This window comes from Strongylocentrotus purpuratus, unplaced genomic scaffold, assembly GCF_000002235.5.
Source record: "Strongylocentrotus purpuratus isolate Spur 01 unplaced genomic scaffold, Spur_5.0 spur5_contig_865, whole genome shotgun sequence".
Classification (NCBI taxonomy): domain Eukaryota; kingdom Metazoa; phylum Echinodermata; class Echinoidea; order Camarodonta; family Strongylocentrotidae; genus Strongylocentrotus; species Strongylocentrotus purpuratus.
In genome coordinates this window covers 873,540-897,054 of record NW_022145574.1, presented here as the reverse complement: position 1 = coordinate 897,054, position 23,515 = coordinate 873,540, and the positions used below count along the sequence as shown (strand labels likewise).

The window sequence follows — 23,515 nt, the reverse complement described above, 5'->3', positions numbered from 1 at the left end:
CCAATATTGTTTCCTCCATATTTGTATTTGTGTATCCATTGAGGGTAGTCATGCTATCAAACTTTGCTTACTTTATCAACCCTCCTGTTTGATGTTTTTTTATTAGTTACAACCAGCCTTACTTTATTCTACACATATTGTTTTGTTTTATCTGTTATCGTTTTATTTGTTATATATATATATATATATGTAAAGCTGCAAAAGAAAAAGAAAATCAAACAGAAATAAATAAATCAAATCGAATCATAGTAGAAATCAGATTCTTCATCAGTGCACAGTGCCTGTAATAGAATACCGAAGTGCGACTTCTTACTGGCCAAGTTGTCAAGGTTGCTTGAGGCCCTGTCGCCACCTTTCCATTACAATGTTGGTACGAGATTAGGGAAACCCCGGTGTAGTGGTCCACCTGCACACCCCTAGTGAGTTATAACCAGAAGGAGAGACGCGATCAAAGTGAATCAATACGCTTTTTCGCCTCCTGTCAAAGGCATCACCAAATACTAAACAACAATAATAATAATAATAACACGCCTGCTTTACAATATACCACCTGACAAAGTGTAGCAGCCGCACACAAAACGTCGTGATCTTTTAGATCCCTTGCTGACCATACATTGCGAGACAAACGAATGTCACTAGCAATATTATTTTGGATACTATATCCGCAATGAGTAGCATTAATAATAATTATGATAATAACTATTTTTTCCCAGGTGAACCTTCTTAGCCAGAGTGCGTCGTCCGGTGATGTATTCCCCGTTGGCGTGACCTCAGTGACCTACATCTTTGGCGATAACTCTGGCAACCAGGCCGATCCATGCACCTTTACTGTGACTGTCGACACTGGTAAGAAGGAGCTGTATATTTGTATTACGTATCTGTTTAATTTGGCATATAATTAATTGTTCTGTCATTTTTGTGTTTCTTTTTGTACTTCTCCTCCTTTGTTTATGATGCAGATCATGCTTTTATGTGATCTCTTTGTGGGGGTTTTGTTTCACAAGTGCGCCTTCAGCATTTGATTTCAAGTGTAATCGGTGCCTTTCAAATCTATTATTATTTCACTGCCAAATTGAGATCCGTTTATTTAGAGTTAGCATCAGCACTCATCTTTAAAAAAAAATAGAAATTAGGATTCTGAATCTTTTTGCTTTCACCAATTTAGGAATACGTTGCTTTTCATAAAAAACTTTAAAATCATTAATGCAAGTGTATAGTTTCAGGTTATGAGTAAGTTATAAAAAAGTCACTATTGTATGCGTTGATATAGGACTGCACATTAACTTTATTTATTTAAATTGACTCTGCATGCATGAGACTCTGCATGCATGAGCCCTATGTATTTGGGGTCTGGACCATTCTGGGCCCCATGTGTCCTGTTTAGAAGCCCTGACTAATTAATAAATTTTCTCTTTGTGTCACAGTTGATACGACCCCACCTACTGTCCAGTGCATAGATAACATCTTCCGAAACGTGGAGCTTGGAACCCCCAGTCTGGTTGTCTTCTACTCCGAGCCCTCGGCCTCCGACATCTCTGGCCAGCCTCTCCTGGATTCCCGTACTAGCGCCCCAGGTGATGCCTTCCCCATCGGAACCACCACCGTCTCGTACATCTTCTCCGACCCCAGTGGCAATGATGCTCCTCCTTGCATCTTCACTGTCACCATCTCGGCCAGTGAGTAGTTTATTTTTTTATTGTCTTACCAATATTCATAAATAGAACCTGTTCAATGAGAAGAATACAATATAAAAATAATACACACAGTGAGGGCATTAGTAAGGATTACCCACACAAGGTATCTTTGGAACAGTCTAAACATGCCAGAGGCGATTGCAGAGGGTGTTTGGACTGTTTTGAAGGTACCGAGTGTGGGTAATTTTTTTAATGCCCGAACAAAATGTTTATTATTTGAAATTATATTTTATAACATGATTTTACCAATGACCGGTTATTATCAAAATTACGGGTTAGGCAAAATAAATGCCTGGTCGCGTGTACGCTCTCAACCAATCATTTGATTAGGATCCACCTCATCTTATAAAAACGTATTATCCCTCTCTTCCCACAATCCAGCCGATACGACTACACCCACGGTCACAAACTGCCCCTCCAGCATCTCCCAATCCGTGGAGCTTGGAACCACCGGTAGAGTCATCACATACACCGCACCCACTGGTATGGATCTCTCAGGGATCGCATCCATCGTCCCCAACATCCAGTCCGGAACCTTCTTCGCCGTGGGCGAGACCAGGCAGGTCGTCTACACTGTCACAGATAACAGTGGACTGACCGATACCTCCTGTGCTTTCACAGTCACTATCTTCTCTGGTAAGTTTTCTATTTATTGCAACCAAAAAGCTGGATTTTAAATACAAAGTTGAATTGTATTTTAATTTAAATCAGAAATATGCAAATTCCAAGAAAAGCATATGCAAATACAAAACGGATGCAAATCATTGAACCTTGGGTCAATGGGACCATAAATTATATTCACAAAGCGATACATTACAATCAGACAATAGTAGAAATAGATTCAATTGATACTGTGTAATAACGATTATAGCCACCATATTCTGAAAGCTTGGTAGTATGTTGCCAACACCACTGCAACCACCATCTTATCAAACACATCTTAAAGCCTATCTGCACTAGCTTGGCCAGGAGGGATTAGATCCTCCTGCAAGGTTACTGACAGGTGGTTATCTCATCAAATCAGCTCTCAATGAAAATAAGAAAAAGAGGATCATGGGTGACCAACAGGCACCGATTGGGGAAGTTTTCTATATAGAGGGAGCAAGTAGCTACAAGTATGACAGTGTGACTTTAAAACTTCTGAATCTTTATATTCCAGTTGATACCACTCCACCTGATGTTACATGCGCCATGAACATCATCCAGAGTGTGGAGCTTGGAACCCAGTCCGTACCTATTACCTACGAGGAACCCACTGCTACAGACATCTCTGGTGTGGCCATTCTGACCAGTCAGACCCACTCTCCAGGAAACCTCTTCCCCGTTGGCCAGACCACCGTTACCTACATCTTTGCCGATGGAGCAGGCAACGAGGCCGACCCTTGCACCTTCGTAATCACCATCATCGCTGGTAAGTAGCAGATTCTTGCTTTTCATCCCCCCCCCCCAATTCACAGATGTTTTGAACAAGGAGAAATCCTTTCTTAGAATCATCATTCCCAAAGTGATGGAGGTATTCCATGAATAATGTTTCACCTCTTGAATAGAATACTTCCCTGTGCACATCAAAAATGAATGATTACTTATCTTCCATGAGGTGTTGTCTAATGGATAAGTCATAGGACTGATAACTGATCACAGGGTCCGCGGATCGAGTTCCACCGCGGCACTAATGTCCTTTTGCAAGACATTAATTTACATTTGCCACTCTCCACCCAGGTGTTAAATGGGTACCGGTAGGAAGGAATTCCTTGAATGCTGTGAGCGCCGAAATCGGCTGCCTAGCAGAGCCGGGTAATATTAGAGCGCCTTGAGCACCTTGCATGGTGGATATACATATGTGCGCTATATAAATATCCGATATTGTTATATCCAGTATTTGTCTGTCTTTGTGGATTTTCAATTTCATACAAAATAAATATATCTGCCTTCATTCCTTCCCTATTTTAGATGACACCACTCATCCTACCGTCGTCTGTACCAACGACGTCACACGCACCATCGAGCTTGGGAACCCCAGCGTGGAGGTCTTCTACCAGGTCCCCACCGCAACCGATATTTCTGGCACCGAGGCGGTCATCAGCAACTCCAACAATCCCGGTGATATCTTCCCCGTTGGTCAAACCACGGTGACCTACGTCTTTGCCGACGAATCTGGAAACGTGGCTCCTGCATGCTCTTTCCTCATCACTGTGAATACAAGTAAGATATTCAGAATTTTGATTGATTGATTTTATTCCATTTCATATATCAATTTTTTGCACAATAAAGAACATAGTTGACAAAGTAAGTTCAAAATTATGACATGAAACGTGAACCTACTGGAAAGCATAGCTTTTTTTTCTGTAGCATTTAGACAGGAACATGTTGTAATGGGTTGCTCTTTTGGTAACATGATGGTTAAATGAGTTTTACACAGGTAAGGTAAAGAGCAACGTTTTTATACATCATTGGATATTTTCAATGCTTTGAGCCGTTAGTCACAATTTTATGTGTAATCTTTTTTTTTTAAATTCATTTTACAGAAAATGTAGATACGAATGCTAAGACATAGGTTGTACGTCTCAAAACCTCAACAATGTCCAATGAAGAAATGCTACATGCATCTGTTAGAAATTTAGGATAGTCTCTTATATGAACTTGTACTTGTAATGTTGTCAGTTAAGTCCTGACAGCTTAAGTACTAGTGGAAGGCCAACTTTTAAAAATGCAGGAAGTTGACCGATGTATTTTTAATCCTGTTCTTCTGCAGTTGACACCACACCACCTACCGTCCAGAACTGTCCTCAGGACGTCGCCGTCACCGTCGAGCTCGGCACCGCCTCTACCCCCGTCGTTTGGGGTACGCCCTCTGCTACAGACATCTCTGGAACCGCCACCATCCAGTCCCAGACCAGACAACCTGGTGATGAGTTTGGCGCAAGCACCACCACCACAGTCACCTACATCTTCGTTGATGCTTCCAACAATTTGGCTGATCCCTGCACCTTCACCGTGACAGTCAATACTGGTAAGTACATGTAGAAGTTTTAAACAGTCGTTGGTGCCATCACTTATATTATTCCAGTCATCGGATTCATTCATGCAAACAATATGTGCACCATGTGTCTACTCTATTGGGAGTTTTCCTACCAAATGGTCATCCACGAGCCCACATGTGGTTTTGCTATATTTATTTATGTGCAACACAGTTGTGTTCATTAAATTTAAAGGCCATCTGTACCAGTGTACAGGAGGGATTAGACCACCCTGCAAGTTCACTGGACATGTGGTTCAGCTCTCAATTAAGATGCGGGACCGATGAGGCATGGTTATTATATAGAGGGCGCAAGTAGCTATAAGTAGAAGCAGTGGGGCTTTAAAACTGAATACAAACCCCCTTTCAATTGCAGAGGATACGACTCCACGAACAGTCCAGAACCGCTACCAAATGGTCACCTGAGGCCACTTGTGATTTGAAATATTGATTTATGTGCCCATTAACTTTAAAACTGAATACAAACCCCCTTTAAATTGCAGAGGATACGACTTCACCATCCGTCCAGAACTGTCCAGCTGACATCGTCCGCACCATCGAGGTCAACTCGGCTACTCAGGTACCTATCACCTGGAGTCCACCAACAGCCACCGATACCTCAGGAACACAGTTCATCAGCTCGCAGACCCACAGTGTTGGCCAGTCCTTCCCTCTTGGAACAACCCAGGTCATCTACATCTTCTCCGATGCCTCAGGAAACGATGCCGACCCTTGCGCCTTCAATGTCATTATCCTTACTGGTAAGCAGCTTTTCTATCTGTATGAATGAGCCCTGCCCCTATGTATATTTATAAACAAATATAATGTACAGAAAATAAGTATGAAATTTCAGTCAAAATATGTATATATAACGGGCTAGGTAGAACAGATACTCAGATACTGAAACAAAATCCGGGATTTAGCTCACGCTGCAATCATAATTTATAAACAGTTTTCTGAACATTTTGATATCAAATACTCATTTTGGCAAAATATGGAGTTACGTCTTTGTGTCACTGACCCCTCCATATACAGTTCAGTAATAACATACTTTGAATATTTGGCTCTTACAGAGGACACAACTGCACCTGTCGTCCTGAACTGCCCCGCTGACATCACCGAGACCACACCCCTCAACTCCGGCGGTACCGTCATCACGTTCATCGTCCCGACAGCGGTGGACAACTCCAACCAGGAGCCAACTGTCTCGATCTCCAACCAACCCAACACCTTCTTCGGAACTGGAGAGACTGTCGTCACGTACACCTTCACCGATCAGGCCGGCAACCCCTCAAGCTGTTCTTTCACTGTCACCGTCATTGAAGGTAGGTTTCGGTTACATGATTTTTTTTAGACCCAGCGTGTTATGTTAATTGTTAGATTGATTTCTGGCCTTTACAGTCATAAAACATGCAGCATTTCACCATGTTGGAGTCTTTTTCAGTGTTGTCGTCATAGTAGGTTAGGTAGATTACAACTTATTTCATTCATACATTTGGATGCTAGAAACTTATTTGCTATTGCTCCAGTATTTTAACATGTAAATGAATGGCAACTGCGCATAGCAAAAGGTCTTGTGTGTATTTACCGAGCTGTGTTATATATGATACAGAAATGTGAAATGTATTACACTTTGTGTGATACAAAATACTCTTCGCTTTGCTGGGTCATATCTGAACGAGCCTTAAAATCCCTTTTTGTTTCACCCTGTAGTTGACACAGAGAAGCCTGTCATCCAGAACTGCCCAACGGTAATCAACGTCAACACCCCTCTTGGAACTGCCCTGACCCCAGTCAACTGGCCAAGCCTGCAGGTGTCGGATAACTCCGGACAGACGTCCGTCCAGTCTCAGTCGGCTTCCTCTGGAGATTCTTTCCCACCAGGAAGGACGACAGTCACCATCATCTATCAGGATCCTTCCTCCAACACCGATACGTGTCAGTTCAGCGTCATCGTTACTGAAGGTAACTATCAAAATCTTATTCAGTCGAGAAAGGTTCAGTTGTACAATCCATTATGCATAGTTTACAGAGAGGTGTCATGGTCTTGTGTATTGTTGTATTGCATTATATCAAGCAGCAAAAGCTGACTTGTATTTCCTTGTGATTAGGTCATAAAGTGGCAGTTCAGCGTCAGTGTACCGTGCTGGGAGGCATTTCACAAAGCCTTTTTTCAATGACAAATGACAAAAATCAGCGACAAATTTGCTGAGTAACCAATCGGAAGCAAGGATTTCAGTAGCTTATAACAAAAACTTTAATTAGTCACTGATGAAGTTTCGTGAAACCCCCTCCTGAAGTTTTCACCTTTATCAAAGTCCACAAATGCATGCTTGGACATAACCCATTCTCCCTCTGTTTCTTCTACCCACCCAGTTGACAACGTTGTACCCGAGATCCTGTCCTGCCCATCCGACATTGTATCCGAAGTCCCAGTGGAGGCTTCCGGTTCATCAGTCACCTGGACCAGCCCTGTGGTCACTGACAACTCTGGCCTTGCCCCGACTGTGACCAGCAGCAGCATCCCAGGCAGCTTCTTCCTTCGTGGTACCACCCAGGTCACCTATACCTTCACAGATAACTCTGGAAACCAGGTGTCCTGTTCGTTTGTTGTGACGGTCATTGCCGGTGAGTGTGTGCTTCCACTTGTTACTCAGTAGACCAGTTATCCCTACAATTTGAATCCCACTTTGGCTTTTATTTTTACTAGAAGCGTTTAATGAACTAAAATTCTGTTTGTTAGTATTATAGTTATTTAGAAGCTAAATCAGAGATGTTTTGATTTCCTATGTAAATGCAATTGCCATTTCTTCAAAAATGAATCGCAGGACTTGTGTGTGTGTGCAAAGGGCTTACAGCACCTGCATGAATCACTTTGCATTCTCAAAAGGCAGGTTCCCAACATCAGTTGTGAACACACCCAACAGGTTTTTTATATCAATTCTTAAAGACATGTGTGAACTGGATTATGGTTATCTTTTGTGCAGAACCTTGAAGAAACCTTGCTAAACCAATGACGGGTAGGCCCTTCTTAACTAACGAATGCACTAATTCTTTCTTTCAGTTGATGACGTTGCCCCGATCGTGGTCTGCCCTGAAAACAGTGTACAGACCGTCCTTGAAGGAGTCGACAATGCCTACGTAACCTTTGACCTACCAACTGTGACGGATAACAACGGCGCCACCAACCTCGTGTCATCAACCGCCAACAGCGGAGATGCATTCCCTGTTGGTACCACAGTCGTGACCTTCAACTATGCTGATACCAATAACAACGAAGCATCCTGTAGCTTCAGCGTCACTGTACTTACAGGTGGGATTTGATTTTGGGAGGGATCAATATGATCAAACAAGCTAATTAGTTTTTCAAATTGGCAACAACATAGTGTTGTCCTCGGCATGTAGCTGTGATCACTTAATTCCCACCTAATTCTATCACTGTTTCCTTTATTCATGTTGAGTACACTGATGAGCATAATAGGCATTGTGCAGATGCAGTCGTCATAGGTTATACACATGTGTAGTGCAGGTTGCCATTAGGATAAATTTCTGGAATGGAATCTCAATTATTTTCAACCTCTCGCTTGTTCTGTATTTCATGTGAGGATAAAAACCTCCACTCCATAGTATCGCTAGTATCTTCCTTTTCATCTAAAATTAAAGAAATCTGTAGATCAGCTTGGTTTAAATTCATTTCCCTATTCACCACAGATACTCCATGTGCACCCAACCCTTGCTTCAACGGAGGTGCCTGCGTAGTCAACAGCTTGACCGAGTACCAGTGCGTCTGTACAGAGTGCTTCACCGGCACCAACTGCGAGACCCAGCTCAATGCCTGTGATGCCAACCTCTGCCAGAACGGTGCCGCCTGTATGGCTTACGAGGGATCCTGCGATAGCTACTTCTGTGAGTGTCCGTCCTGCTTCGTGGGTGTCTACTGCGACGTGCCTGTGGATGCCTGTGACAACCACCAATGCCAGAACGGCGCTGCTTGCGTCCTGGATGATAACACCTGTCTGACCTACACCTGCTCTTGCCCACTGTGCTACACTGGACAATACTGTCAGGCCAGTAAGTTTGAAGTTTCAAGTTGATTTATTCCACATTTTACATCCAAAAACAGTTTCTTTTTATACAAGCATTTAGAATCCACACACAAAAAACAATGTAAAATGTGGGGAGCCTAAATAAAAAGCATAGCTTGTATGTGAATAGGCTCCTGTACTGATTAACACCAGGTCTGAATTTAAAAATCGAAAACGGAGTAGTATTGTATGAGATTCTAGAAACGTACAAGGAGAGTGAATATTAGAAGAAAAGAAAAATAGAATGAGTAAATATCTTTCCATTATAAGCATAACTTGGCAGAGATTGTTTGCTGTTATGCATTAATCTGTTCTTGTCATGATGTACGGACACTCCAGTGTAGGCTTTTAACACCATATCTTAACACCTTGTTCATTTTACGGAACAGATGCAAAACCACCTGTAGTGAATACACCCGACACTATGTATTTAACACCCTATCTTAACACCTTGTTTTTTGTACAGAGGTAGATGCATGCGACAATAACCAGTGTCAGAATGGCGCTGCCTGTGAGGCTGTCGGAGAACTGTGTACTGAATACACCTGTCAGTGTTCCGGTTGCTTCACTGGAGATCTCTGTGATGAAGGTAAGAATGTCGACGCCTTAATCAAGATCCTTTGTCAACCCCTCTAGATTCGTACCTAATAGATCGGTTTACTTCTTGCTATGTCAGGCAATCATCAAGGAAACTTTTACGTTAAGAACCCCTTCGTTACAAAATTATACATAAAATTTGAACATGTTTATTAGTTAAGCGTTCTATTGATTGAGAATCTGATGCTCCTTTGCAAGGCTTGTTACAGTAAATAGCTTTATCATAATAAATATGAAATGTAAGATTCCTTGTTTGAATATAGAAAAGAAAAGTTTTTAGAACGAGAAAAATAATTTTGCAATATTGGCATATTATACAATTTACTTTATTTATGAACCATTCCATTCACATATGTATACTTTTGTTTATCATCAGTGCGTGATCCATGCAGCCCCAGCCCATGTCTGAACAATGCTCAGTGTAACGTCCTGGGTGACAACTGTTACTCATACACCTGCGAGTGCGTTGGATGCTTTACTGGATTCAACTGCGAAGATCGTAAGTAAACCTTGGCTCAACGTTCTTGAATTTGACCTAGAAACGTTTTGTCAAAGTGTTTTAATAGTTTGGATAGCATAGGGAAGGTAGATAATGCCCTACTTAACAATTATGTGATATTTCATCTTTTGATGCACCTTGATCTGATTTCATGTGGATTTGGCACCTAATAAATCTTTTATTACAATTAAAACGCCACCATCTACTGTTACAATCAAATTATTTAACATGATCAATATAAGCTCAATATTCCTTAATGATTATATTCAAATTTTATACCATTGTATTTTTCCTCAGCTATCACATCACCATGTGAGAACAGCCCATGTCAGAATGGCGGAGTCTGCTCAGCAATTGCTGGAGTGTGCTCTGGATACCAATGTACATGTCAAAATGGATTCGCAGGGGTGAACTGTGAGGATGGTAAGTGTCTGACCGTTCTGTCTGTCTGTTTCTCTCCCTCTCTCTTTCCCCTCTCAGAGCCCTTCCCTCTCTTTCCCCTCCCTTTGTCCCTCTCTCCTCTTTCTGTTCCCTCCCTGCCTGCCCCTCTCCCTCCCCTCTCCCTCCCCTCTCCCTCCCCTCTCCTCTCCCTCCCCTCTCCCTCCCCTCTCCCTCCCCTCTCCCTCCCCTCTCCCTCCCCCTGTCTCCTCTCCCTCCCCCTCTCCTCTCCCTCCCCCTCTCTCCTCTCCCTCCCCCTCTCTCCTCTCCCTCCCCCTCTCTCCTCTCCCTCCCCCTCTCCCTCTTTCTCCCCCTCTCTCCCTTCCTCTTCCCCTCAATTTATCACCGTTTATACTTTTTCAATCATTTGGACATATTTTCCAATGTTGCCCATCTTTTTCTACAGGCACAAGACTTTACAATGTACACTTTTCTTGGAACTAACCTGTTAATGACTAAGGTTATATTGATCTCATTTCCAAATGTGTTATTAAAATCAAACCAAATGGATAAGAAATTCTTCAATTTGGATATAATAAGTTAAGCTGACCTAATTGAAATCCCTTCCTCTCTTTGCAGTCACCATCGTCAACACCAATCCATGCAACAACTTCCCATGTGCCAACGGTGCCACGTGCGTCAACATTGACTCCAACGACTACACCTGTCTGTGTAGAAGTGGTTACACTGGAATCAACTGCCAGACTCCTACAGGTAAGATGCTGACAGTTGTACCTTGGTACTCTGTCTGAACGCAACCACCTAGCAATATAGGGTGGTGTTCTTTAAATTGTGCCAGGACTAATAGACCGCGGGCCATAGATCAAATATGTGGCTTATTTTTCATTTTCGTGCCTCAACTCTTGTATATACCTAAATTTTTGTTACTCAATAGAACAAAAATCATTGAATAACAATTGATAACTCGTCAGTGCAATAAGTTGCACATTAATTAATTATGCTAATTTAAAAAAGTTACAGCGCCCTCTTGTGTTCAAATCTTGAGATCTGTGTTGTGCTAATGGGTTCCACAGGATTTTATTGGACTTGGAGGTTTTGTTTCACCCAGGGAATAACACCCAAGTCTGTCTTGGAATGGTTGGTGTTATATTTTTCTTTATTTAAAGGTTAAGTCCATCCTAACAAATATTTTAGTTTAAATAAAGTCAGAAAAATGAAAGGAAGACGACAGTGAAAGTTTTCAGCAAGTTTTGAAAGTAAGCAAGTTATCAATTTTTGAAGGTGTGATTAATGAAACACAACTCGACAACTCCACAATGTAACTTTTTTCTGCTTCTATTCAGGATGGACTTCCCCCTTTGATTAAACAACAAACAAAAACAATCTTGAAAATAAATAGAGATAAATAAAGAGAGAGATTAATAGAGAGGGGAGAGAAGTGGAAAAGAGGGGGGGGGGGGGGGTCAGGAGATAATGGGGACTTTGGTAGACTGTGGTACTTTTATTTATGTATTTATTCATTTTTGTTTTTATTTGTTTGGGGGGATATCAATGTGTGCACATGAGGATGCACATCTTTTAATGAGTATAATCATGGTTTCAATGCATTTTGACTACCAGTATTCATCACTTACTACACAACTTGAACCATCCTTCGGTATCCCATCACAAATATAGCACCCCCCACACTTATACTGAAAACTTCACCCTCTCTCTCTCTCTGGCTGTATGTCTGCCCCCCCCCCTCTCTCTCTCTCTCTGGCTGTATGTCTGCCCCCCCCTCTCTCTCTCTCTCTCTCTCTCTCTCTCTATATATATATATATATACAGTGCATACACACACACACAAACAATCCAATAAATTAATTTACATTAAAACACAATTTGAACAGGTGTCAAGATAGATAAGCCAAAATTTCCATATTCAATCAATATTTTTAATCATCTTTTAACTACATGTATCTCAAATACATTGCAAAATCACAGGAAGTTTTGACAATGGGGTGGGGGGGGGGGGGGCAGTAGACGTAATGCATAGTATGAAGTAGATTCATTGTAAGAAAAATAAATTGTATTCATGATGAGGTACACTTTTCTGGCTCTTAAAGGAAATTTCCAGGCAGTTTTGTTTTTGTTTTTTTCATAACAATGATCAAACTCATTCCTTAATACCAAATCTATTAAACTGCCCCAACAGATTTTGAACAAGTATAAGTCTACTGTACTAGCAATACAGAGAATTAATTCATACAATGACTTTCAAATGTTCAATATCATTGTGTACTGTTAGAGGGAGAAAATCCATCATTGATTCATACAAGGCATGGAAACCAGACATAAATCAACTTCCTTGCTACTTGCCTTTGATGATTTGATGATTTAATTATATTTTTAACAATATTTTCCCTCCATTACGTTGATGACAAAAACAAGAATTGCCAGATACCCACATTTGTACAGCATAAAACATAAACTTAAACGTGAATACATTTCAATTACTAATCATGGTATTTACAAAATTGTGAACTACTTAATCTCAATCCTCCGATAGTGCACAATTAGAATATTTTTTCACAATGGAACAAAATACTTACATGTCCAGTTCAAATCTATACCTACAATGGTACAATGTATTTATTTAGCAGTGAATAGAGGCAAAAAACACATTTATCTCCCGACATCTACAAGTATTTTCTTCCCTTACATTAACATATTGAGAAACAACTTTCAGTGTCAAGTCATGATGAAAAAAAAATACATGAAGAACAAATACTTTCCAGAATGACAAAGGGAATGACCATTACTCAACATGTATCAGGAATTTTCAAAATAAAATATTGGTTCCTGTTTATAGAGCACTTGTTATGCTTTATGACACTTCTCTTTACCTGCATGTAGTAATACCTAGCAACAAAATATGTACTGCTCTGGTTAGATGGGTACCCATTTACATGTACATGTACACCTGAGTGAAACATGGTAACAATGGATTCATGTTATGTTTGTCTAAATGACTATGTACCATAAACAATTGAATGTGCAGTGCAGTCAATAAACCACTACTAGACTTGGGCATCAAAAACATTTTGCTGGAAGTATATACATTGACCTCACAAATACTGTAAATGACTATATATTCAAAGTGGTTATAAATTTTTAAGCCTCATCAATCTCTAAAGTTTTCATATAAATCACATGAACAGTAAAATACAACATCATACAAGTGTGACCTTAGTTGTCCCAAACAACTGTGTTTGAACAGAAATTGGTATATTCATATCTTTACCCTGTTTTTGCAGGATTTCAATCGTGCTTTCAATCGGTAGGTTTTGAAGGAGGAGGCATCTAATCCTTCAACTCCCCTGACTTCCTTGATGAAGAGTTGGTTCAGCTTAGTCAGCCTAAGGATCTCCTTATTTTTCATTATCCTTTCCTCAATTACCTTTTTGCAGAAACTAGAGTATGACTTATCATATATTACTGTTTGCTGAGTATCCTGTTTATAAGTATTACATCTCTTCACAACTTTTGTATACCTGTAATAGCACGATTTATGGTACCTTACTTCTATTGCAACAAGATCTTTCCCACGTATGTGTAAAAGCAATTGTTCATCTTGCTTTAATAAAGCGGCCTCTAACAGATGCCCCCCATCTTTTCTTTCACAAAGAATTAATTTTTCTACCTTCCGTTTACCAGAAGACTGTTCGCGGATATACTTAGCTCCTTTGCAGATAATGCAATGGACTGGCAATACATGCGGCTTATCAAAGTCATGGCTGGTAGAGGGTTGATTTTCATGGGATACTCTCGACCGCAGCAGTCTCTTGGGTGCAGGGGCATCCTCACTTGCTGACACTTCCTCTGGATCTTCTGTAGATGTCTTCTCAGCATCTGTGGGTTTAACAAGAAAAAGAGAAGGAAGAAAGGAACAGACAGGGGAAAAAATACTGATTAAAACCAATTTTATCAAAATCATTCTGATTTTCTGAATATATAACTCAATGTGGTGTTGGTGTTGAAAGTGTGGATCAAGCTGCTGAACCAAGCTCCAACACTGACTGTACTTGAGAAATAGCTCAATACTGAGTGATGTCACGCCTTTTATGTGATCCACTCACGATTTCAAGCGAAAAGGCTATACAACGAAAGTGAAATCAGTGAGAAATGGCATTCAAATTTCATCAAACAGGATGTAAAATCTAAAATCGTATTTTCAAATCAAAAGAGAAAATGTTATTAATCTTTAGAAAATAGACACATATATAGCTCTGATGATTTGTAAAACATTTTGACTGTAAATTGGATTTCGCTTAACTTTGCTGTGACGTTATCATTTGGTTCATGATCTTAAGATCACCAACACCAACACCGAACTTCAAATCACAAATTTCCCAATCTCTAGGCGATTTGTGTTGGGGAATAGGGAAATAACAAATAAATCGTCAAAGCGAACCATGATACTCGGTTCAGCAGACAACATTCAACAACATATTTTCCGAGGTCAATTCCAACACCAGCCGCATTTCAAGTTCAGTGTTGTGGCTTTTGACACTGAACTTGAAATCGCCAGTAGATCTAAATGTGTAGATGCAGAACAATTATTGCACAATTGCACCTACCGGTGTCTTCTTTTGCACTGCCTCACACACGCACAGATCAAACACTCTCCTTCTCTTCTTTGTCTTTGTACTGTACTGTTTAAATTATTTTAGCAGCATTTAATCATTGTTTATTACCTCTCTTCTTCTGAAGTCTTGTCAATGCTCTACTGATTGTCGTTACGTTGCAAAAGTGTCGGTAACATTCAGCATGATATCCTCGAAGCCGAGTATGGTGCTCCCTAGTAAAAGAAAATGTGAGAGATGTAGACTAATAAATAATTTCTATTAAAGTTCAATCTGCTAAAATACAAGAACTGCTGGACCTAGTTTAAGTAGTTAGGCCTATGTAAATGGCTTAATTTCTTGACACAAGCAAGAGTCAAGAATTAGACTATTTTATAATTTATCTGTAGACGAAAAAAAGTAGAGGGTCTAGACAGTAGTAGTAGGGACAGGGTCTAGTAGTAGTAGATCTAGACCTAGAAAATCTATCCTGTAATCCAGGACCATAGACATAGTAGATGAGAGGTCTAGATCTAGTCTGTTCTCTACTACTCTAGACCAAATTTGTAATTTCTGCTCTTTTTTCAAGTGCAATTTTTATTTCGGGGAAAATGTGAACACTTTTCATTTCATGCAGGCCTAGATATCTAGATCTATACCAATATATTAGGTGATAACTTACCTGCTTGTTGTCGATGACTGAAGACCGACTTGTCCCACACCTTCACTTTCGTGTACGTGTTCTTGCAACTTCTCTGCAACTTCACTTTCTAAACTCTCTTCCACGATTACCCACTTAGCTGCACACTCCTTACACTTTTGATAGCTTTTATCACTAAATGGTATAATCTTGCTCTGAGTATCGATGACATGTATGGAACAGAAAGTGGATTCACCAGCCTCAGAATTGTCCGTCTCACTGGCATCAAACGACTCAGAAGTCGCCATAGTACACAGTGAAAGTCGCAGTGCACAGTAAAAGTCGCATAGGCGTGCGCATAAAACAAAGAATATGATTGGCCAAAAGCCAGTCACTCCACACATCATGCTATCAGCAACGTATTGTGATTGGTCATTCTTACCGTAGAAAGTGAAAAATTGTCTCAAATTTGTTTTTTGTTTTTTCATATTTTCAGAAAATGTGCAAGTTTTGTTACTGACGAGTTTCAGATGTGACTGTAATAAATATTTTTAAACATGTTGACCAAAATACAGCTAGATACAAATTTGAGGCACGAGATGAAAAGAAAATGCACCTCGGCCCGCGGTCTATAAGTCCAGACTAAACAAAAATTTTAGTTCATACTTTTTTGGAATGCTCGGTTTCATCTTCCTCCAATATTCATGACAAAGATAATCTACCAAAGACTTTGATGAAAAGAGTATGGAATACCACCCATATTGTTTTGTTAATCTTATCAGGTTTTGTACTAGGCATTGATTATCGAGGATCAAAATTTATGTACATTGCATTTGCTCTTAGTTTAACCCAGTAATCTGAGAACGTTTTCTCTCTTCCAACAAGTTTCTAATATTCTTTCTACTATATCTGTTGTAATCTAGCCAACGCTCCAGGTCAGGACCCATGCAACTCTTCACCATGCCAGAACGGAGCCACCTGTGTGAACAGCTACGATAGCAACACCGGAACTAACTTCTATCTACCCCAGTACACCTGCATCTGTGAGACAGGATACACTGGACCAAACTGTGGATCTACCACAGGTAAGCATTGACATTGTCCAATCTACCACAAGAGCTAGAGAGGACAGGATTAGACGTGTATTTTTCTATTTTTTGTTGAAATAAATATTTATCCAGATAACATCATACATAAATACTTAATACTTAATCACATGTTTAAATGAGATCAAATAATATTTCCTGTAAATCAGTAATTATCTTCCTCCACTTAGTAGTATTTACATCTGTTGTCTTAGTTTATTTTCCTCTACTTCTAGTCTGTATTTTAACATAAACCAAAAGTATTTGCTTATTATTTTCGTTGCTACATATTTATTGAATTGTAATACTAAATCAATATATTTTCCTCTGCGCCATAAAAACCATATACAACACTTGTGTATGAATAATGCATTAATAAAGTGTACCAATCGGAAAGAAACATTTTGTGTACCAAAACTAATGCATTAATAAAGTGTACCAATCGGAAAGAAACATTTTGTGTTGTATGTTATTAGTAATTCCATGTCGTAATACTTTATTTGAAATACATGTACGAGCTTCAAATATTACTACTGTGAAGAGAGTTTTCAAATATGCTCTCAATTAAGATAAAAGACTACTTGGCACATGCGTAAGTGCTAGCATAAAGCAGACCCCAAGTTCTACTTGGGTTCTGTGTGCATTGTTATATATTTTTGGTTCCTTTGGTTATATCATTTTTACTCTATTGAAGTCTTGCTGTTCGTATCTGCAGTGTATTAATTTATGAACGACGGGCGAAAATAATGCCAGGATAGTGCCAGGAGTGTCACTGCGTGACAAAGCGACAGACATGATAGACCTTAGTCAAACAGACCTAGACCAACGAAGGCAGGTTTTAATGGATTAATCATTACGTTTTATTGTTTTCTCTACAGCTGCCAATCCATTATTGGATGTATGTACCATTGGTACTGAGTTGGCCTGCCAGAATGGTGGAGCATGTAAGAACATGTATCAGAGCTTTTCACAGGACATGGATTACTATTGTGATTGCCCTATTGGATGGACTGGACATACTTGTGAAACGCCATGTAAGTACAGCTTTCCTCCTATCTCTCTCTCTCTGCCTCCTCTTTCTTCCTCTCTCTTTTCTCCTCTTCCCCTCTCTCTCTCTCTCACTTCTCCTCTCTCTCTCTCTTCTCCTCTCTCTCTCTCTCTTCTCCTCTCTCTCTCTCTCTCCTCTTCTCTCTTTTTTTATCCCACTTTGTTCTGTTTTCCTTACATATCTTTTTTTTCCTTTCCTCACATTCTTTTCTTTTACCTCCTGATATTATCCGTTTTCCCTTGGTTTCTTTTTATGCTTTCTGTTTTTTTCTTCTCTGTATCTTTACCATTTTGAAAAAGATTCTATTCAGAAAGGAGAAATCACTGTTCAGGAAAATAATTAAATTGTCTTGTATTCATTCAGCAACGACGTAAATCAAGCTAGTACTACATTCATATACAAAAGGGAAAAATTGATTGAAAACACTTTTGGAAATTGTTCAATAATATTGAGGCGTATCGGAAATAGTTTGCTCTTTTTTTCGCTAAGTATGCTGTACTGTTGCCTTGAAATTCATGCAATGATATAAGATTATCTTTGTATTTTCCAGCTGCCAACCCATGTGCCAGTGGTCCATGTGAGAACGGTGGTATCTGCAATCCCTCCAATACCTACTTCGAATGCGACTGCCCAGCCGGTTTCTTCGGAACTACCTGCGAGGTCGCACAGGGTAAGTAAACCATGCTTGACAGCTTGAAACAAAATGTGACTGAATATGGAGTGAGAGTGAAATAGAAAAAAGGTGGGGACGACTAAGGTCCTTCATTGGACTTATGTACGAAGTACAAGTAAATGTAAAGGGCACTACCTTTGATGGTATTTCATACCGGACACTGGCCCTGATTATTAAAGAGTTTCGTCGTATTTTTCTGATGGCATGAATACTGGTATGACCGGTAATTTTGACACGAACCATACATTTGTGTACACCAACGGTCTTGTTGTTGCAGGCCTTTCATATTGACCTTTGTCGTTGACCTCCTATGTGTGGGTAGGATTTAAATGGCAAGAGCTCTAATGAGGAGCCACCAGTATATTGAATTGAACAACTTGAATAATAATTTAGACCATGGGGAGGCTGATTATTTAACCTTCTTGACAGGATGGTAAAGCAGAATTCTGGAAAGAAGCCATAACTTATATATGGGGGCACAAATAATGATATAAAGGTCCTACAAAAGAACCTTGTGGCACACCAATATTTTGACCAACTGCATCCTCTCTGTACAGGTGACAATGAACCACCAACCATCTCCAACTGTCCCGAGGACATCACCCGTACCATCTCATCTGGAAGCGGTGTCTCGGTCTCCTGGCTCGAGCCAACCGCTACAGATGCCGGCACCACGCAGCGTTTCCTGCGATCTCACGTTCCTGGATCTTTCTTCCAGTTGGGAGACACTGCTGTCACCTACGTCTTCTCTGATAACAGCGCAAACCTGGCTAGATGTTCCTTCTTTGTCACTGTCACATGTAAGTGGAACACAGACTTACTCTTAGTATAATTGTTTCATTCCTGAACATACATGTTTATACATGAAAATCATATTGAAGATTTCACACAATAACAAAAAGATGGCTGATATTAAAGCTCAATGCCCATCTTAGTTAAATGTGGAGTGTAATTCATTGTTTGGATTAGACTTTAATGGCTTATCTTGGGAACAATCTTCAGGAAAGTCAGGAATTAAAATCTACTCTTCTTAGTGCAAACATACACCGTTGATATATTCTAATAGATGGGATGTGTTGCCCATGGCACAGAAGCAATTTGGCATGACTGAACTAAATTAAAAACAATTGGCAATACATCATGCCTTTTTAATCTTTCTATCCACAGTGGCAGAGACCGACAACGTACCACCTGTCGTCCAGAACTGCCCATCCACCACAGTCGCCCAGGCCACCGGAGGTAGCACCAACGCCCAGGTATCCTGGATCGAGCCCTCAGCCACCGATGACAGCGGAACCGCCGTCAGGGTCTCCAACAACTACAGCCCTGGCCAGAGCTTCCCAGTGGGTGAAACTGTTGTTGCCTACACCTTCACCGATGATGCAGGAAACCAGAACACTTGTACTTTCTCTGTCAGGGTTGTTGGTAAGTATTCTTTCCCTTTGACAGGGAAACATGTGAGAAATGCTTTTATTAGCATAATGTATCAGTAAACCGTGTTGTTGGTAGATACATACCTATTCTTCAGGGATACCTTGAATCTTAAATGTTCTATTTGTGTAGAAATTAAGATATTCAATCTTATTTCTGCGCTTAGATCTTTCCTGATCAAACTTCACTATCAGAATAGCAAAATGCAGTTACTCTAAAAGCCACTGATTATAAAGAAATTAATGAAGAAACCTGTCTGTAAATCTGAAGTTTATTCTTAGTGATTGATGACACTGGCTAGACAAATAAAAGTGTCAAATTCTCAGTTGAGAAGCAGAGATTATGTGTCTTTGACTTGACCAATCTCTCCTGTTCTTGTTCTTTACAGTTGAGCTCATCAACCAGTCCCCGACCGTCACCTTCTGCCCCTCCGGCTCGCTTGTCTACTCGACCCTAGGTGCTGACGAAGTTGTCGTCAACTTCCCCGCACCCACCGCCGTCGACGACTCTGGTTTCTCACCATCGGTCAATTCCAACTACCTTCCTGGCCAGTCCTTTGCTGTAGGATCCTACACAGTGACCTATACTTTCACCGATAACGCTGGCTTGACCAGTGACTGTACCTTCAACATGCAAGTTGTCTGTAAGTTGTACTTCTTCCCCACTATTCCTGTCAAACCACCTGTCAAACCACCTGTCAAACCACCTGTCAAACCACCTGTCAAACCAGTCTATTAAGGTCACACAAGGGAAACCGAATATTAAAGTGGCCTTCATAGACAGGTTCTACAACATACATTTTCTTTCCCAAGTGAGACCAACTACATCACCTCTATAGTCATATGGCCTTTATAGAGAGGTGGCCACTAAGAAGGGATGGACTGTATTTCATGAAATCACTTTCCTTTCATTCCAAGTCGGGAAATTACAAATTTGAGAGGAAAATATAAGGAAAAATAGTTGGTTTCATAACATTCTGATTAAAGAATGTCTGTTAGTTATCTCTTGCACAACTTGCAAGTGTTCGAGGGCAAATTCTTCAACTTCCATTTTCACAGAAATATTGGATAATGACGAGGATTAAATTGATGAGAAATATCTCATTCTGTCATTCGTCTTTCTCTCGCAGCTGGAGGTGACGTAAGGCCACCCACCATCTCAAACTGCCCTGAAGGCGCCGTCACCGCCCTTGCCGCAGCCAGCGCCACAGGCGCCTCCGTATCTTGGACAGTCCCTACTGCTTCCGACGAGTCCGGCTCCGTGAGCTCCACCAGCAACTACAGCCCTGGAGCAGTCTTCCCGATCGGTACCACGACAGTGACCTACACATTCACCGACCTTGCAGGAAATGAAGCTAGGTGCCTCTTCAATGTCATTGTTACAGGTAGGTCTCAAACTTCAGTTTTATTTGTACACTCTCATCAAATCAACAATCAAAATTAACTTGTTGAATACCAGGAAAAAGAAATTGTTTTCTGTAGCAGAAATACACGTATACTAATTATTTCAAATTTCTAACATTTGTACTTTGCTTCGATTGCTGAAAAGTCCAAACATTGGAGTGTATTTTCTATCTATGCCTTATCTGCAACCTTGTGCTTGACACGCAAATGCAGATTCAACCGGTTTGGTAGGCCTAAAGTTATTTATCTTAATTGATTTATTTGCCATTTTATTATTCATTTGAAAATTTTGAATTCAATCATGCACCCTCAAGGATGTTTCTATTCAATCCCTGTATCAAGAACATTTATTCCTGCATCTATTGAAACAAAATTAATATCGGGGTAGACTTTCCCTTTAAAGATGACTTTTTTATTTAAAAATGTTCTCTCTCCAGGAACCAACGTGAACGAGACCCCTGCACCATCTAACCTAAACCTTTCCCCTGGCACCAGCACCATCACAGCAACCTGGTCGCCGCCCAACGGTGCTTTCAACAGTTACCAGATCACCGTCAGCGGTGGTTCCACTGTCAACACCGAGACCCTACCGCAATCCTCCAGCTCTTACACAATCACTGGCCTCAACCCTGCTACCTCTTACACTGTCACTCTGACCGCCAACGGCAACACTGGATCTAGCAACCCCGTATCAGCATCGACTACAACCAGTCCAGGTATGTGCTATATTTACCTCTTTGTAAGGCTTCATGGTGAGGTAAAAAGCTGCACAAAAAAAGAAGCTTTTTTAAACTTGTAAATCAATGTGGTAAAATCAAGAGGGTAAACAAATTTATTCATGAAACGCCTTGAATAAGTCTAAAATGTGTGAAGTGGGAAGGCTTCTCCATGTGTAAAAGATCTTTTGATATTTAGAGTTATTTGTACCATGTGCTTACTACGAACTGGAACCCGTTTCACAAAGCTTTTTTTCAATGACAAATGACAAAAATCAGTGACAAATCTGTTGATAACCAATCAGAAGTAAGAATTTCAGTAGCTGATAACAAAAACTGTCATTTGTCACTAATGACAAGTTTTGTAAAACGCCCTCTGGTCTATTGCATCATCAATTGATCTCTTTCACATCAATTTCTGCCTCTACAGAGCAAGGCCAGCCACCTTCATCTCCATCCAACATCCGCCTTTCCCCCAACGAGAACTCTGTCGTCGTCTTCTTTGATGCCGCCTCTGGGGACATCACTGGCTACTCCATTGGTCTTGGTACCACATCCAGCGCCAATGACGTGACGGCTACCCTCTCCCCCGGGTCAACTGGGTATACCTTCAGCAACCTGGCACCTGACACCCTCTACTTCGTCTCCCTCCAGGCTTTCAACAACTTTGGCTCGAGCCAGTCCGTTGTGGAATCCATTACAACCTGTAAGACATAGTTTTGGGGTTTTACTTTTAAAAATGTAAAACAGTTTGCTAGTCAACTGGTTTGTTATGATTTATCAACAGACACAGATATTACTTTACCTTACATGAAATTGAATTGAATTAATAATTTGTAAAGGGCAAAATAATGCCTAAACAATATGTTCCCAAGTTTCTAAATTCCCCTTTTATAACGTCACTCTTAATTTGGATAGTACACAAACTGAGATGTGTAGGACATGTCACAGTGCAGTCAAAACTCTGGAATTGAATCCTTGTGTAGGTGTTTGTCTCCTATGCCTAAAAATTAACAACCAAAGTTATTGTTACCTAGTGAAGAGACTTGCTAGTTAATAATTTATACCTTGCCTTAATCCACTCGTCCATTAGCAATTTTTTTGGTAGCCTTAAGGACATTACTGTAACACAGAGTTGATGCCTATGTGGCTCCAAACGGACAGTAAACATGTATTCTAAGATCACTACTCTTTCCGCTTACATTATCTTCTCATCTCGTCTTTTCAGCCAATGTTGTCGTCCCAGGATCTGACATTGTAATCGCCAACTGCCCTGTAGCCCTCGCTGCATCTCTGCCCTTCGGAACCTTTGCCTTCGTAGACTGGGAAGAACCCACCGCCACCTCTTCTGTTGGTGCCGTCACCCGGGTGGGCGGGCCATTCAGCCCCAGCGGTTTCTTCCAGCTTGGCGTCACTCCAATCATCTATGAGTTCGAGGATGTCAACGGGAATTCCGCCACCTGCGCGTTCTCAATCTATGTTACCGGTGAGTTAATTTCTTTCCCTTGATGAACAGGTGCTTGGATAGGCCAGTGCTGTAATAGATACGGTCAATTTTGTCTAAGCCCACCAAAGGGAAACAGAAAGTGGCCACTGTTGACAGGTAGCCTTTTTAGACATAT

General features: G+C 40.6%; 2 protein-coding genes across 33 annotated transcripts in view; one reads left to right on the top strand and one right to left on the bottom strand.

Moving 5' to 3' along the window:
• LOC590790 (mucin-17) overlaps positions 1 to 23,515 on the top strand; it is a 75,870-nt gene that overhangs the window by 43,298 nt on the left and 9,057 nt on the right. For all 32 annotated transcript variants that reach the window (XM_030973280.1, XM_030973218.1, XM_030973263.1 and 29 more), the window contains 26 exons: positions 714 to 846; positions 1,425 to 1,676; positions 2,076 to 2,330; positions 2,854 to 3,105; positions 3,645 to 3,896; positions 4,447 to 4,704; positions 5,214 to 5,471; positions 5,784 to 6,035; positions 6,424 to 6,675; positions 7,087 to 7,338; positions 7,775 to 8,023; positions 8,422 to 8,781; positions 9,262 to 9,384; positions 9,769 to 9,891; positions 10,189 to 10,314; positions 10,909 to 11,043; positions 16,461 to 16,622; positions 17,501 to 17,656; positions 18,221 to 18,340; positions 18,901 to 19,143; positions 19,511 to 19,768; positions 20,163 to 20,417; positions 20,904 to 21,158; positions 21,615 to 21,893; positions 22,324 to 22,599; positions 23,122 to 23,379. In XM_030973280.1, the coding sequence (XP_030829140.1) occupies positions 714 to 846; positions 1,425 to 1,676; positions 2,076 to 2,330; positions 2,854 to 3,105; positions 3,645 to 3,896; positions 4,447 to 4,704; positions 5,214 to 5,471; positions 5,784 to 6,035; positions 6,424 to 6,675; positions 7,087 to 7,338; positions 7,775 to 8,023; positions 8,422 to 8,781; positions 9,262 to 9,384; positions 9,769 to 9,891; positions 10,189 to 10,314; positions 10,909 to 11,043; positions 16,461 to 16,622; positions 17,501 to 17,656; positions 18,221 to 18,340; positions 18,901 to 19,143; positions 19,511 to 19,768; positions 20,163 to 20,417; positions 20,904 to 21,158; positions 21,615 to 21,893; positions 22,324 to 22,599; positions 23,122 to 23,379 (5,794 nt within the window). The remainder of the gene's footprint in view (positions 1 to 713; positions 847 to 1,424; positions 1,677 to 2,075; positions 2,331 to 2,853; positions 3,106 to 3,644; positions 3,897 to 4,446; positions 4,705 to 5,213; positions 5,472 to 5,783; positions 6,036 to 6,423; positions 6,676 to 7,086; positions 7,339 to 7,774; positions 8,024 to 8,421; positions 8,782 to 9,261; positions 9,385 to 9,768; positions 9,892 to 10,188; positions 10,315 to 10,908; positions 11,044 to 16,460; positions 16,623 to 17,500; positions 17,657 to 18,220; positions 18,341 to 18,900; positions 19,144 to 19,510; positions 19,769 to 20,162; positions 20,418 to 20,903; positions 21,159 to 21,614; positions 21,894 to 22,323; positions 22,600 to 23,121; positions 23,380 to 23,515) is intronic.
• On the bottom strand, positions 12,206 to 16,169 carry LOC115919472. The gene is made up of 3 exons (XM_030973384.1): positions 15,580 to 16,169; positions 15,030 to 15,133; positions 12,206 to 14,184 (listed from the first exon to the last, which is right to left on the bottom strand). Exons 1-3 carry the CDS (start codon positions 16,023 to 16,025, stop codon positions 13,565 to 13,567), a joined length of 1,170 nt encoding a protein of 389 aa, XP_030829244.1. The 5' UTR covers positions 16,026 to 16,169; the 3' UTR covers positions 12,206 to 13,564.